Source organism: Daphnia pulex, chromosome 10, assembly GCF_021134715.1.
Source record: "Daphnia pulex isolate KAP4 chromosome 10, ASM2113471v1".
NCBI classification, from domain to species: Eukaryota; Metazoa; Arthropoda; class Branchiopoda; order Diplostraca; family Daphniidae; genus Daphnia; species Daphnia pulex.
The window spans coordinates 5,772,460-5,787,020 of record NC_060026.1 but is presented as its reverse complement, the minus strand read 5'-3'; the positions used below and the strand labels follow the sequence as shown (position 1 = coordinate 5,787,020).

The 14,561-nt window shown below is 37.5% G+C and overlaps 4 protein-coding genes across 10 annotated transcripts; 2 read left to right on the top strand and 2 right to left on the bottom strand.

Annotated features, from left to right (window-relative positions):
- The first annotated feature begins 3,951 nt into the window (after positions 1 to 3,951).
- LOC124204407 lies at positions 3,952 to 6,503 on the top strand. Its single transcript, XM_046601467.1, has 2 exons — positions 3,952 to 4,723; positions 6,230 to 6,503. Exons 1-2 carry the CDS (start codon positions 3,987 to 3,989, stop codon positions 6,315 to 6,317), a joined length of 825 nt encoding a protein of 274 aa, XP_046457423.1. The 5' UTR covers positions 3,952 to 3,986; the 3' UTR covers positions 6,318 to 6,503.
- A 104-nt stretch (positions 6,504 to 6,607) lies between these two features.
- Positions 6,608 to 9,539, bottom strand: LOC124204405 (RNA-binding protein squid-like). Of its 7 annotated transcripts, none has more exons than XM_046601460.1 (8): positions 9,206 to 9,539; positions 7,992 to 8,032; positions 7,797 to 7,924; positions 7,592 to 7,738; positions 7,276 to 7,516; positions 7,109 to 7,216; positions 6,972 to 7,046; positions 6,608 to 6,882 (listed from the first exon to the last, which is right to left on the bottom strand). In XM_046601460.1, the coding sequence occupies exons 1-8, from the start codon at positions 9,406 to 9,408 to the stop codon at positions 6,806 to 6,808; spliced, it is 1,020 nt and encodes a 339-aa protein (XP_046457416.1). In that variant the 5' UTR covers positions 9,409 to 9,539; the 3' UTR covers positions 6,608 to 6,805. The 7 variants fall into 7 exon arrangements, with proteins under 7 accessions (XP_046457416.1, XP_046457417.1, XP_046457419.1 ...); XM_046601461.1 differs by having other exon boundaries at positions 6,987 to 7,046; positions 9,206 to 9,536; XM_046601463.1 differs by having other exon boundaries at positions 6,996 to 7,046; positions 9,206 to 9,536.
- Positions 9,540 to 10,391: 852 nt separating this feature from the next.
- On the top strand, positions 10,392 to 11,860 carry LOC124204410 (histone H2A.V). The gene is made up of 5 exons (XM_046601472.1): positions 10,392 to 10,540; positions 10,685 to 10,762; positions 10,864 to 10,977; positions 11,288 to 11,417; positions 11,475 to 11,860. Exons 1-5 carry the CDS (start codon positions 10,538 to 10,540, stop codon positions 11,546 to 11,548), a joined length of 399 nt encoding a protein of 132 aa, XP_046457428.1. The 5' UTR covers positions 10,392 to 10,537; the 3' UTR covers positions 11,549 to 11,860.
- LOC124204403 (protein germ cell-less-like) lies at positions 11,848 to 14,469 on the bottom strand. The gene is made up of 13 exons (XM_046601458.1): positions 14,142 to 14,469; positions 14,054 to 14,078; positions 13,861 to 13,959; positions 13,772 to 13,784; positions 13,586 to 13,669; positions 13,363 to 13,514; positions 13,169 to 13,299; positions 12,938 to 13,110; positions 12,662 to 12,869; positions 12,458 to 12,564; positions 12,258 to 12,369; positions 12,098 to 12,188; positions 11,848 to 12,039 (listed from the first exon to the last, which is right to left on the bottom strand). Exons 1-13 carry the CDS (start codon positions 14,273 to 14,275, stop codon positions 11,917 to 11,919), a joined length of 1,452 nt encoding a protein of 483 aa, XP_046457414.1. The 5' UTR covers positions 14,276 to 14,469; the 3' UTR covers positions 11,848 to 11,916.
- Between the last annotated feature and the right edge of the window lie 92 nt (positions 14,470 to 14,561).

Below are 14,561 nucleotides of genomic sequence, written 5' to 3'. Positions count from 1 at the left end.
TAAAATTACGATCAATGTATCAAAAACAATATAGCATACACAGTATACGTATATTTATTTGATCAAGGGCAATTTTTTTTTTAACTGTGAAATTAATTATTGCGCAAATGTTTATGCATGCTGAGACGTTGCGCAAAACGCAGAATTTTGTGTGCATCACTTTTTTTTATTTATAATGACACAAAATCTACTACTCCAATTTAGAAGCCAAGGTCTAATGATGTCTAACGAATAACTTTGTATACTAATTAGATGTTCGATTTCTCTTAAAATTTACAAGCTTTGGTGAGGAGAGTTAGAAAGTCGAGCAGGTGGTCAGGTTCTCATGTTTATAAAATGTCTTTGACATGTGCCCGGTGTTGTTGTTACAGTTTGAGTTTTTTTTTTCTTTTTTTTTTTTTCTTCTCTCCTTTGGAAATACGATTTAACCCTCGACTAATCGAACTACGGCTACTCGAGTCGAGGGTCTGCGGAAGCATGCAGTTCTGCCACATGCTTATGCCGGTCAATTTATCCCTGACGTCGTGGTGAGCCAAAGATATCCGCCTCATAAAAACGCCACGCGGCCAGCTGTCGACCAGGATTGCAGTGGAATTGTTTTATACCAGAGCTAATCAACGAGGGTTATTTGATGCTCTTTTATCGTTTCCCTTAGCATGATCAATAAAAATGAATCGACCTTATATATTGTAAACATCAAGTGGCAGCGGCTTTTCCTTGTAGGAAACCTACGCACTGACAATATCTAATATAATCAGGAGATTTATAGCCTTCATAAAACCAAGTCATGTGTGTGCCACGAGCCCCGCTTTTAAATTAATTTTTTTTTCTTTTTCTGATGACACTAGTCTGTCCTCTTTCTTTTAACATGTATCAAAGTGTGTCTTTATTTGACATAAAATCGTTTCTACTTATAACTTATCGCACGCTCTTTGTCTCTTCAGACTGTACCAAGGACATCAATTCAAAATGGATCAGAAATGTATAGAATGTAACTTTACATGGCAACGCAAATTAAGTTGAACACGAAATAACGTTACGGCTAAGGAAATAACACAGAACAGATACTGCGGATTTGTAACATAACATTTCGGAAGGTTTCTTCAGTGTGCTAGGATTTGAATGTCTTATTTCATTTCTGGAATGTGTGAAGTACCGAGCAGGTACAATTTCAACAAGAATCTATATTGTAGTTTAGCCACTTTTAGTGTCGACATAAGAGTAATCCAATAATCCATCTGCAAAGCTTGGCCTCTCGTCTTTTCCCATGCCTGGAATTCAGATATTACCATAGTTACCGTAGTGTCAGACAATACATGAAGGAATTTCATCGCACTTTAACATCTACATTGGGATATACAGACTCCATCAAATGGTCCTATAATACATTTTTAAAAACGCACTGAGCGAATCAGATATCACTATGGCAACATCACAAATACAGCATTAAGTTTAAATATATATATGTTTCTGTCCACATGAATAACTTAATATCTACAATAAAATACTATACTGAAAAAGTAAACTTTCGGATTTTCTCAATTTTCTGTAGTAGCTTGTTGTTGATTTCGTTACGTCTGACAGTCCAGCGTCTTTTTGTTAAATATTTAAAAATGTGAACTTGACATAATGAATATAAAGTTTATTTCTTTTTTATTAAATTGAATTTTACAGTGAATTTTTAAAAATGGTTATTGGTTTTATGAATAAACAAAAAACCTAGTAAGACTAAGATTGACGAGAGATCTAACTATTTTCTGAGAACGCTGATTTTTATTTAGTGAAACATTTGTACATAGGGAAACATCTAAACTTTCGTCTCTGCAAAAATAAAAATTGTATCCGTCTCCCTCCCCCCTTCAGTCTACTTTTGAACAGTCGATGCTGTTTGCAAGGTGTCACATGTCGGCACGTGCTCCGGTCCTTACCTAGTTCGAACATCTGGCGTCCATACCCATCCGTGACGGATAACAAGCACGATAGGGGTCAAGCTGCTCAAATTTTAAGAGATAACTGAAGCACTTTGTCAGTTGCTTGACTTACAAGAGCTTCTACAGAATATAATTTTCAATAACTCTAAATAACACAACCCCCCTTTTTTCCTTTGTAATTGGTTGAAAACATCAATTTGGTTTTATTTTCCCCATTTAAAAAAAATCACATGCACAATTCAAAGACGCTAAAAAAGGTTTGATAAAACGTAAACTTAATCTAAACTATTTATCTCGCTATTTATCAACAACAATACAAAAATTCTGTGATATTTAATATTTTCAAACGATTTAGTAAATTTACGCAAGAAACTCATTTCCTCATCGGTTTATCTAGCAGGTCGTGTGGAGGAGGGGATGTTGTTGGAGGTCTGTATTGGGTCAAACTTTTTATTTTTTTATGTTTCCTTGTTGAACGCCAATCACGTAAATACTGGAAAAGATATTGCCAGGACAAAAAAATAAATAAATTATGGATCCAAAGACACTTGGCGGAAACGGAAAATGGATTTTTTGCCTGTAAATCGATATTTTAAATATCGATTATTCAATATAACTAATAGTAAACCAAATTGAATTAATTCTGTATCATTATTATATTATCAATTTGAATTTTATTCAAGCAGAACAGGAACAATAACTAATAAAGTATAGTTAAGTTTTTTTTTTCTCCTACATTTTTTTATTCTAAAAATAGTTCCAGGAACCAGGAAGGACAAGGACCTACCGCTTGACCACCGGCCTGACTGACACCTCTTTTGTTTAATGAGATAGTCTTTCGTTGTATCACGACACCATCTGTTGTCGATCCTGAAAACCAGTGGGACATTTGAATTTTTTTCTAGTCGATGACTTGTCTTGAGATGATTTTGAAATGATGATTTCCTGCGACACCCTCGGACATGTCAATACTCAACAGCTCAAAAGGAGGGAGGGGGTCTTGTAGTCATTGAGTATTGGTAGGTTAGATATAACAAGCTAGAAGCAAGAAACAAGTTACTCAGTTGAAATGGAAAATTAAACTCGAACCGCCTGGAATTTCATAGTTCTTCGCTGTGTCGATATGGCGATAATTCGAGAGATGAAGGGCGGTCCTAGCTGAATGAATCTCGTAAAAAACCTACAACAATTAAAAAAAATACTTTTAGAATTATATGCAATTTAAGCGAAATTTTTTAAATCTCATTGAGGTCGGTGTTGAAAAATCCTCGCAACAATTTGGAGAAAGAAATTTTTGTTTTTTCACATGTTCCTTTTTAAAAAGTAGATTCATCATTGAAGCTGAACTAAATTTCTTTTTCAATTAAGTATCAAACACCGCTTTTACTTCCATTGCTTAATGGGACTGTGTTGCATAATGCAATTTTTTTTTGTATAACAGCTGCGCGAAAATGAGCGATGTATTCCAAGTTTAACGTACGTTTTCATCTATTTTTACTTGCAAAATGTTTAGTTGTTTGACTCATGGGAAAGCTGAAACATCTTATAGCAAAAACAATGTCGATGGTTTCGAATCACGGCCATTCAAGTAAATTGATGTGGTAAGCTGGGTTTAAATAATAATTTCTAATGAATTCTCTTTAACAAAAGAAAAGATCAATAGTATGATAAGATAAGGCATAGGCCACACAAATATCATCATCCCATGAGTCATAAGTTACTTTTCAGCATTTTCGATCATATACTTTACTGCAATTCTATCTCATCTTCACTATCAAATTTTCTAGGTTTCACGCTAACTACTTCCATGAATATCCTCTTCACGATTCATGCAATGAACAATTATCATCAAACCAGTAGCCAAAGTATCTTCAACAATGGCAAATTGTCGGTAAATTCGTTCGACATTGACTGTGTGCGACCTCTATATTTCAGCTGCTTCTCAGCAAACAAAAGAACAACAAAAACGGGGGATAGGTGAGAGATGGCGCTCAGGTGGGCGGACCTTTCCCTTAGACACATCAGATCTCTTTTCGCTCTCGTTGTGCAAACATCATGTCGGATCCCGAACAGTCAAGCGATTCTAGCTCAAATTCTAGTAGTTCAGGCTCCGACTCATCAAGAAGAGGAGGCGTAAAGAAATTTCGTCTCTCAAGTGAAAAGTCAGCTAGTTTGGCCGACTGGGTCGTATCGGGTTTAGATGACACTCGAGCGAAAAGTGCTAGAGAGGCCTTTAGACCCAAGCTAAAGAAGAACGCCGACCTGCTGATCAACCCCAATCTAGATGATGCATTCTACATCCGGCTGAAGGCAGTTAAGTCATCTTCGGCAGCCAAGGTCAACATCGACCCAATCGAGAAAATCTACAGAAATCAAACCTTCAAGATCCTTGACTTAGTCAAGCCCATCATGTTTCTAGCAAGTCGGCTCAAGAAAAAGAAGAAATCCCGAGCCGACGCCAAGGCGGTCAAAACAGCTCTGAAGCTCTGGGCGGTGGTGTACCACGACATCACGAACGCGCGACGCCGCAACATTCTGGCCCAAATCTACCCGCAGAATATTGGACTGCTAGACGACAAAGCTGTCCTGCCAACGGGTGGAGAACACCTCTTCGGTCCGAAGTTCACCCAGGCCCTGGTCGAGCAAGTGAAAACTCTGAACGCTCTCGAAAACGCGGGAGCCCCTCGCGCGCCCGGATCTAAAGGTGGTCATGATCAACGCCAATCGAGTCGCGATTTCAGCCACCCCCCTTCATCTTCAGGCGGTCGCTATTCCAATTTTAAAGGATCTCGGTATGTCCAATCTATTCTCCTTTCCTTTTATGGGTTTTTTCTCTTGGACGCATAGCGCGTTTTTATGTTAAATTGTCAAGACCGGCTTTCGATCGGTGGAATTTATCAACGGTGGCCCCATATCTACAACTAAATTCTATTTGTGATCCCGTCCAATTATTCGGGAGCGGGTTGGCTCACCAAGTTGAACTTGATTGACTCATACTTGTCGGTCTCAATTTTTTTTCCTATTTTTGAAGGCCTTTTGAAATTCCTTCAGTTTAAATGGGGGCGTTTTCTTCGAATTCGTGCCCCCCCCCTCCTTCGTTTTAAACTCAATGTGATGGGCGTTCACCAGACTAGCAAGGGGAGTGGTAACCTTCCTGCGGAAGAACGACCTTCGCCTCGAACTTTATTGGGATGAGATTTTAATCTCGGCGCACGGGTATAGAATTGCCCCAGCACACTTCCGTGCTCTTCGGATCCCCTTAGATTCCAAACCGGATGATCATCTGATCAGGTCAAGAGAGCAATTTACGCTTTCGGCACGTTTACAAGAGGCTCTTAGAAATCCTTCTTGGGTGGTTTCAAAGGCAGATTTTACATCTGGCCGTCCGCTCAGTTTTCCCGACGACGGATTTGTCCAGGGCGTCGGATGCATCCTTTTTAAAGAAGGGAGGGGGGCAGTATGAAACGAATAAGGACTAGGAAACTAGCCGAGATTGCCCTAGCAACACCACTGACCTCCCGTCCCTGATAGAGCTAGCAACGGAAATTCCGCTCCTTCTCTTCCCATCCAAGTAGGCTGATCTCCCCGTTGGGGGAGGGTCATCCATTGACAGGAACGAATCCATCTGTTTTATCGCTCGGTGGTTCTCCGGAGTTGTCTGGAAGAACGAACCTTTCCGAAGGAAATTATCGAGCTCATACTGGGAGCAATTCGATCGAATACGCACCCTGCATACCAGTCCGCTGAGGTCGCTTGGAGCAGTTGGTGTAAGCAACGGAACCACAACTCTCTGTTGTCTGGCGTCAAGGAGGTATTAGCTTTTCCTTGTTAATTTTCATTCCAGCAAGAGCTGCAGCACGGTGGGAAGGAACCCTCCGACAACTATTCGTATGAAAGAGTATTGACGCCTTTTTAGACGAAATGCCGATTTGGTGGCGCATCCATGTTACACAGTCCAGCAGGGCTCCCACGAGCTCCAATTTTCAATCAGGCGTTGGTAACTGTCGACCATCAGGGGGTCTTATCTTATATCTTATTATATCTGATTATATCTTGCTTTAAAGACACAGTCAATGTCGAACGAATTTACCGACAATTTGTAAATTGTTCGAGCGAGCTTTAGCTCGCGATGAGCAATTTGGATTGTTGGGGGAATGGAGTGAAGACATTGACTGTCTTCTAACCACCCATCCCGCCCACTTCATTCCCGTTATCATTATATTATTTAACTTGAATTAGGTGCAGCATCTGATTATTGACGGCCCACTAATTCCTCTTTCCTTCTATCTTTTTGCTAGATACAACAATGATAGCCGCAGATCCAATTTCGACCGTGGCTCACCCAATCCCGCCAATAAAGGCGATCAGAACAACAACAACAAATAGGCCATTTGAACCATGGATCACCTTACACATTTTCCGTTAAGCCAGATCCACAGTTTGTTTTTGCTTCCAATTCTGATGTGTCTAAGGGAAAGGTCCGCCCACCTGAGCGCCATCTCTCACCTATCCCCCGTTTTTGTTGTTCTTTTGTTTGCTGAGAAGCAGCTGAAATATAGAGGTCGCACACAGTCAATGTCTTCACTCCATTCCCCCAACAATCCAAATTGCTCATCGCGAGCTAAAGCTCGCTCGAACAATTTACAAATTCTTAGATACAAAATGTAATCAAGTCATTTTCCACTGATTCAGAATGTAATCAAGTTGATCGATTGTTTCGAGTGACAAATAAAATGAGACAGGTTTATACCAAATTGAGAAAGAGGTGCAGACAATAAAACTGTTTGTACAGTGTCCTGTCAATGAGGGAGAAAAAAAAAAACAAAGAAAAAAGACATGGCATTTCTATTGCAGGACCGGATCGATTAACATTCTTAATAAGGTTGGTGTCTCGGCGCCTGGCGTCCAGCGCCGCGCTGTTTACCTCCGCTGTATTGTTGCCCTTGACCGCCTGCATTAGGAATAAAAAACGAAAAATTCAAGCGTCATCATCTGTCATACTAGTTGACATTCAGGGCACATTTAAAAATTAATCTTAACCATATCCGCCGTAACTGTAGTCACCGTAAGCTCCGTACGAATCATATCCACCTCCGTAGTAGTCATATCCATATCCTGTAAATAAAATAATATCATGAGTATGACATAACTTTAAAACAAATTCTGACTCAAATTACCTTCGCCGTATCCGTAGCCGCCACCATAGCCTCCGCCGTATCCTCCTGCGTAACCAGCTCCGTATCCTCCAGCTGCATAGCCGCCTTGACCACCCCAACCGCCCCAACCTTGAAAATTGTAACAGTTCAAAAGCAACTGAACAGTGAATTTTCCTATTAGATCCTACCTCCTCTTCCTCGTGGAGCGCCTCGCATACCACCTGGACCACCTCTTCCACCTCTCATTGCTGGTGGGCCAAAGGAATCTGGTTTGGGAGTTGCTTTCTTGACGTCAACTTCCTTTCCATTTATGACTTGTTTTGGCGTTTTCAGTAGGTCAAATACAACATTCTCGTTGTCGTATGTAATAAAGCAGAAATTCTTTCTTTGGTTCTTGACACGATCAAATGGCATTTCAATTTCTACAATCTAAAGACACAACCAGAAAATAAAAATGGGTTCTAAACCATTGAATGTTAGCAAAGTTAGCAAAGAAATACTTACATTTCCAAAGGTTCCAAAAAATGAACGAATAGTTTCTTCTGTGGTATCTTGAGGTAATCCACCAACGAATATCTTTCCAGAACGGGCTTTTGCTTTCTTGGGGTCAACTCTTTTGCCATTAATTATATGTTCTCCAGCATTCATTACCTATTTAAAACTCAGATTAGCAAGGTACTTTTAACTGTAATAGGATGATTATTTTTACCTTGTCTAAATTTTCAGCAGACTTGAAAACCAGAAAAGCAAAACCTCTTGATCTCCCTGTTTGGGGATCCATTTTGACTGTAATACTTTCTATTTCACCGTACTTGCCAAAATGTTCTCGCAATTCCTCTGCAGAAAAATTATAAATAAATAAATAAACAAAAGAAATAGAACAAAATTAAAGATATAAACTTACTGTCGGTTGTTGCCCAGCTCAAGCCACCAACGAAAAGTTTCCTGAAAGATAATCGAAACATTAAAACTTTAGTAATGAATTCAAATAGTGAAGGGAAAAATTGAAAAGTTCCGATCACTATAAGAACGACGTAAGGCCACGACTGGTAACATTTATTAGGAATCGACACAATGTGAAAAATCTTCTGAAATTTACGTTAAAACATTTCCGACTACAAAAATATCAAACAAAAGATGCACATTGTGTATAAAAAAAAAGGAGTAAAAAGGGAGGGCAACCGCACTGTTTTGAGTAGACATTTCCAAGATTGAAATCAAAATTTATACAAAAATATTCATGTATCAAAGGAAAAGGACACTAACACAAATCTGATTAATCTTCAAATCCATCTGAAAATTATTTGAAAGTCTTGACATTTTCTCTTTAAAGATGGTTTACATTGTCAACTTTAAATTTCAGGATGTATCTCAATTTACTTGATTTTGATTGATTCTGAAGAACTCGAGGATCCAATGATGAATTTTAAACAAAACTTTAGCACAAACTTCTTGATGAATGAACATGTTTTGCAAACATCTATAGAGAAACCAACTGGGCACTGACATTCTCTAGGCCAATGCAAAGTTGTTTTGGCAAGGGAAGCTTATGAAAATGGCCAGTATATACCCTTTGAATAGTCATTTAAAGAAATCCATTGACGTCCTCCATGGTGCACCTCGTGTCCCACTGGAATGGTGGTGGCTTCAAGATCTTGTTCTGGTCACCTTGTGCTCTGCAAGAACACTGTCTGGAGGATTTGGGGTTTGGTTTCGATACTTATGTAAAAAAATATTTGCTTCTCTCATTTGATAATTTTGCAATTACAAACAACACAATTTTTATGACATTTCCAAACAAATCAAAGGCCTTAATGAAATGGCTAATTGACAGGATGTTAAAAGTTGAAAACTTTTACGATGAGCAAATAATGAACACCAAAATGACAAAAGTCCAAACACAATTTGTACAGTACACAAGCAAAGATGAAACCGATATCTGTGGATTTACTGAGCCGTAATGTCAGGAGGCATGAATATTTGACAGAAAAATGTTTACGAGCGTAGTTCCAAAAGAAAAGAGTTCAAGATTTCAATACCATACTACGTTTCAAACAAAAAAAAGGATCCCGTACACGAAAAAAATATTAAATTAAAGAAAAAGAGATTTGTATTTACCGATCTTCATCTTTGCCCAAAGGATCTTGAGAAGTGGAATCTTCATGTCCATCGCCATTAGTTGCTTCTTCCATTGCTTCGTTTCCATTTAGTTCAGCATTTTCCTGCACTTGCTGTGTTTCTGATTCTTGAAAGTCACCATAGCTTTCATTACTAAAGTCCCCTTGTGCCATATCCTCTGTATAATCTTGATTCGCAGCCATTTCTGTTAGGCTAGTCAAATTGGATGCAAAAAGAAAATGAACGTTACTAAATTCTTAACAGACGCAGCGGAATAAAGAAGTTGACGGAAATGACGCCAAACTTCAAGCTTCCCTAATGCCGTGCACTGTTGCCACTTCCTACAAATTTACGGAAAATAAAAAAACCAAAAAAGTATATTTTAACATTATACTCTACGTTAGATTTAAACAATTATGATATATTTTATTTTTAACTTAATTTAAAACTAAAATGTAAGTAACGGAAAAACGGGAACTAAATTTTTTTTTCGGGACAACAGCCAGTTCTCTTGTCCCTGTTGTGACTTACAGAACAGCAGCTGGTGGCGGAAATCGAAAGATTCTTGTTTTCTCGGTGTAAGAGGGTAAGAGCACAGATAAACCCCATGGACCATGGCTGTATGGGCAAGGCGGCAAGCTAACGACGGAGAGAGATGTAAATTTGGAACGAAACTTTTAACTGGAAGGATATACATGGAAACCTATGGTTAATTATCTATTTGAACATTAAACACGATTTTAAAATGTAGAATACAGGTACACACGAACACGAGAGTAGCTTACGCTAAACAGGGAACATGTGTTTATTTGAATTAGTCGTTCAATTCCAAGTTAAATATCGTTGAAAATGGAATTTATGTTAAACGCAAAAATCAAATTTAGAAAAGCTTCTTTGTGAATGTTTCAAGTTTAAACAGACCTACAAATTCCAATAAGAAAGTTAGAAAAAATTTACGCTAAAATTGTTTCCATCAACGGCGTATACTGGAGCTGGGTAACTACATAATGGTGTTGAAACAATCTGAATATCTGATATTAAAGTTTAATTGTTGGACGAATTAACCCATAGATTGGGAAACTTTTGATGTCAACGGAAAAAAAACAGCTGAAAAAACCCTCCCTTCGAAGAATAAAAGAAACGTGTCGATGTGTGTCGACTGTCGAAACCAAATGATGGGCGACGAAAACGAAATCCGAGAATTGGCAACAGTGGGATACACTGAGGTAGTCGCGTCTTTTTTGTCAGAACAGCCCGCTTTTAAGCATCTATACTTGGTTTAGTTCTGCGAAGCCATTGGGTTCAGTACGATTCACTTGTGACTTATACATAATGGTACTGTATCCAAAGTTTTCCTGCTCATTAATTGTCATCTGAATGCAATTCTTGCATATTTGCATTCCTTGTCATGTGGTTTAGCTGCTGTCAAAGTTTCAACTCGAAATTCACTGAATTTGCCTGTTTTTATTGCATTCTTAGGCTGGAGGTAAAGCTGGAAAGGACTCGGGAAAAGCCAAAGCTAAAGCTGTGTCTAGGTCAGCAAGAGCTGGACTTCAGGTCAGTTTTCAAAGTTTGATTGTGTCACACTGGTCCATTTTTATTCAGTTGGATATCAGTTCATATATTTTGTATTTTGTATCAATATTTTGTATAAATAGTTTCCTGTTGGTCGTATTCACCGGCATCTAAAGAATAGGACAACAAGTCACGGCCGAGTTGGTGCTACTGCTGCTGTTTATAGTGCCGCAATTCTCGAGTATTTGACGGCTGAAGTAAGGTTCTTACTAATTAACTTGAGTTTATTCTGTTGCAACATCTTTAATCATGTGAAAAGTGAAGATACTTAAGTTTCCGTTGGAACTAGCTTTCCCGCCATTTATGAGATACGTTCTAAACTCAAAGACTGACTCCGCCCCCTTTTCTCTCTAGCGGTTTGAATTTGAAAATTTCTAACGGAAACTTGATGTCAACTGCGAGTGCGTGTCCATGAGAGTGTTTAACGTTTAAAGGATTTTTAGAACATCATTTTTTTTTTAAATAATTAGAATTGATTTCAGATTTTATAAAATTGATTGTGTTTAGGTATTGGAGTTGGCGGGAAATGCTTCGAAGGACCTCAAAGTCAAACGTATTACCCCTCGCCATTTACAGCTTGCCATTCGCGGTGATGAAGAGTTGGATAGTTTAATCAAAGCAACCATTGCTGGAGGAGGTAAAACTTTTCTCAAACTTACAAAAAGATTTTTTATTAACTCTTCAATTATTTAAGGTGTCATTCCTCACATCCACAAGTCCTTGATTGGCAAAAAAGGAGGGCCCACACCTGGAAATCCTAAACCATAAACTAAAATTTGTTTGATTGGCCCCTAATGAATGAAAACAAGTTTCGCCCGTGACCTCATCGAAAAAATAAGAATGTGCTCTTTGTATTGACGCGACTAAAATTTTCTATGTTTTGGTTTCTCTTTCCTGTTTTTGTCGTATCTCAACAAGCCATCCCAGACCTTTTTCAGCTGCATTTTGCTTCTCCTACAATGGACCACTTCATTTAATTTCATTCTAAAATTGTCATCGATTCGCTCGTATTTCACCCTTCGTATTGTTAAGAGAACTCAAAAAAAAAAAAAAATAGAAATACAATGTCGCTTTTTTAAACGTTGTATGAAATTTGTCGCTTTACATTTATAAATCACGTTAAGTTCCATTTCCACTTACAAATTAAGGCTAATATCTTCTTTGACTTGAGAAACACGTGGTATAGGAGGAGTTGCCACTAGAAAGTTAGCTGATAAAAACAAGGGAAGTTCTTCTTTATCCAGAGTTATAAGGCATATCTGAAACACAGATGTAACAATAAAGATAAAAAAATTTCCAAGGCATGTTGCTACTTACTTCTTCGTTTTTTCCCAAAGTCGTCGATTGTATTCCAGTACTTCGTGTGTATTGAACCATCCTCTGTTCGTCCAAACCGTAAATAGTCAATCTGCAAGTAAATGGAAAAAAAAGGTTAACAAAAAAAAAAAAAAAAATTCGACGCGCCAACAATACACACTTAAACATTAAATTCCGACGTGCTTGATGACTAAGCGTCTTTTCATTTTCCGTGCGATGATTTCTACGCAATTTCAAACAACTGTGCTCGTATGTTAAAACCAAATCCAATCCTATAGCCCAACCCAAACCATGAAATTGAAATAAGAAATTATTACGTTAACAACGCAAATTTACTTTTTAACTTTAATAGTTAGATACCGAAGTGAAATCCAGTCCACCGCCACATTTGCTGTCCATTGGCACAAAGAACTCGTCCACACCTAAGACTATGCTGATCAAATTCGGCTTCATTTAGCTGGCGGGGCCTAACAGGTAAACAATGTTAATTTCAATTATGATAGATATATGTAAAAGAAGTGAAAAGAGGTAGATGGATAATCATGTGTCAGATTTTTTACATACCCTTTATCGTATCCTTGATCGGCTTGAAGCATCCGATACCATTGGGTACGAAAAACGGGGAGAAGAAGTGATGCCGGTATAATTTGATCACCCTGAATCATGTCAACATCTTGTGGATGCCCAATAAGAGATGCGAGCCTGAGTCCACTAAATGCTTTCAAATACGGCTTCCCAACTTCCCTCAAAAGAAATTCTAAATCCGATTCGGCTAATTTAAAAGAAAACTAAAGCGTGTTAACAAATTCTAAATTAAAACAATCTTAAAACTCTGCATACCAGCTTCTGCTTGGAAATATTTATTAGCACATGTAATGCCATCTTGAGCCGTTCCTTCCCATTCAGGATGGAGTTTCAGAAAAAGCCAGAACTTCAATAGAACATAAAGTGAGAATTCAGTCTGAATAACGCACAGGTTTTTCGATGTGACTAACAACTCCATCAGATCGGCACTGTCAATAGTATCAGTTATAGTAGTGAATCAGATGTAACATTTCTGTACATTTATACCTGATCTCGCGCAATCGATTAGGTGACTCAGGAAGATAGCATAAGAGATTTACTAAGAGCCATTGAAGACATGCCTCTTTCACAGTACAAACTCCATAACTTTTGGAAGATTCATAATAAGTTATCACTGTCTAAAATGTATTGTTAATTCAATAATCAGAAAGTTTCATATTTGAACTAAATAAATTGTATACCTTAATATTGACTGTTTGAGCCATTACTTCACAACATTTCAAAATGATTGCATCTAGTTGTAAAAGTGATGCTGCAGCTAATAAAGAAACTACTTCTGATGATTCAATTTCCAGTTCATCTTGATAAAGAGAACCTAATACAACTTTCAATGCTAAAACAAGCCAATAATTTTTTTGAGTTCCATATTTTCATCTTAAATAACAAATAAAAATGTATACTTACAATCAAAGGTTATATTGGGATCCAAAATTTGTATGTGTACTACATTCTGCTCTGATTCCTTCCAAGATCCTGAAAACATGCTGGCTAATATAGATAGATGAAACAATAATTGTTAGCTGATGTATAAAAGATTAATAGTTGATGAAGATGATACTGTATAATATTTCAAATAATATATTAACATACCAAAGTATGGACTCTGTAAGAGTTTTGAAAAAAAAAAAAATTTAGTTAAAAACCCAAATTAGTCAATATACGTAATAACACTCACATACCTGACACAAATAGATTTTATGAAGTTTCCATTCTTCTCCAAGTATTATGAGAGTTATATCATGATTTTTACCTTCCTGAAAAAGGGCTTTGTAGATGTACTGATAAAATAAACAAATAAAAAAGGCAATGTATGTATCAATGTTTTATGGTAAAAATTCCAGTAATTGTAACCACTGAAACAAATAATTTTACTTGTGATGTTGTCATTAACCGCATCCTGCATTGTAAATATGAATGAAGAAATATATTGGCAAAGTTAAGAATTATATTACAAATATACCTTTTGCTTGTATTGGAATCCACGTCACTGTCATCTCCATTAACGGTCGAAAGCTGCCGTCGTTTTCGTTTCCTCTGATAACTTATTCTTGGTTGACCAAAAACGTAACTACATGCACTTTGAGCCAACCCCATCTCAAAGTAATATTTTATGAAAATTTATTTAAAAAATAAGCGTCACCCCCGGAGACCAAAATTTGACAACATGAATGCAGATATTCTGTTTTTTGTTGAAATATTATGACAATAAATAAAGTGTAACCGTGTTGTAGCGTCGACACACCGTTAATATGTTTTATGTTTATTTACTTTTCGAGTGGGCGGGACTTCAAAGGTAGTCTGCATAGCCAAATTTACGAATTTCTGATTTTTTTTTTTGATTAATTTTTTTGTTTTCTACTTTTCTAGTTTTCTACTTTCT

Bases quoted from the DNA above. Each gene is read 5' to 3' on its own strand.
- LOC124204407 (XM_046601467.1), top strand. From the start codon at position 3,987: ATGTCGGATCCCGAACAGTCAAGCGATTCTAGCTCAAATTCTAGTAGT. The intron at 4,724-6,229 runs GTATGTCCAATC...TCTTTTTGCTAG, and splicing joins TCCAATTTTAAAGGATCTCG to ATACAACAATGATAGCCGCA.
- LOC124204405 (XM_046601460.1), bottom strand. From the start codon at position 9,408: ATGGCTGCGAATCAAGATTATACAGAGGATATGGCACAAGGGGACTTT. The intron at 8,033-9,205 runs GTAAATACAAAT...ATTATCTTTCAG, and splicing joins TTGGGCAAAGATGAAGATCG to GAAACTTTTCGTTGGTGGCT. The intron at 7,739-7,796 runs GTAAAAATAATC...AGTTTTAAATAG, and splicing joins CTGCTGAAAATTTAGACAAG to GTAATGAATGCTGGAGAACA.
- LOC124204410 (XM_046601472.1), top strand. The intron at 10,978-11,287 runs GTAAGGTTCTTA...GATTGTGTTTAG, and splicing joins TCGAGTATTTGACGGCTGAA to GTATTGGAGTTGGCGGGAAA. The intron at 11,418-11,474 runs GTAAAACTTTTC...CAATTATTTAAG, and splicing joins AGCAACCATTGCTGGAGGAG to GTGTCATTCCTCACATCCAC.
- LOC124204403 (XM_046601458.1), bottom strand. From the start codon at position 14,275: ATGGGGTTGGCTCAAAGTGCATGTAGTTACGTTTTTGGTCAACCAAGA. The intron at 13,960-14,053 runs GTAAAATTATTT...TTATTTTATCAG, and splicing joins GGTTAATGACAACATCACAA to TACATCTACAAAGCCCTTTT. The intron at 13,515-13,585 runs GTAAGTATACAT...GGCTTGTTTTAG, and splicing joins TCCCAATATAACCTTTGATT to CATTGAAAGTTGTATTAGGT.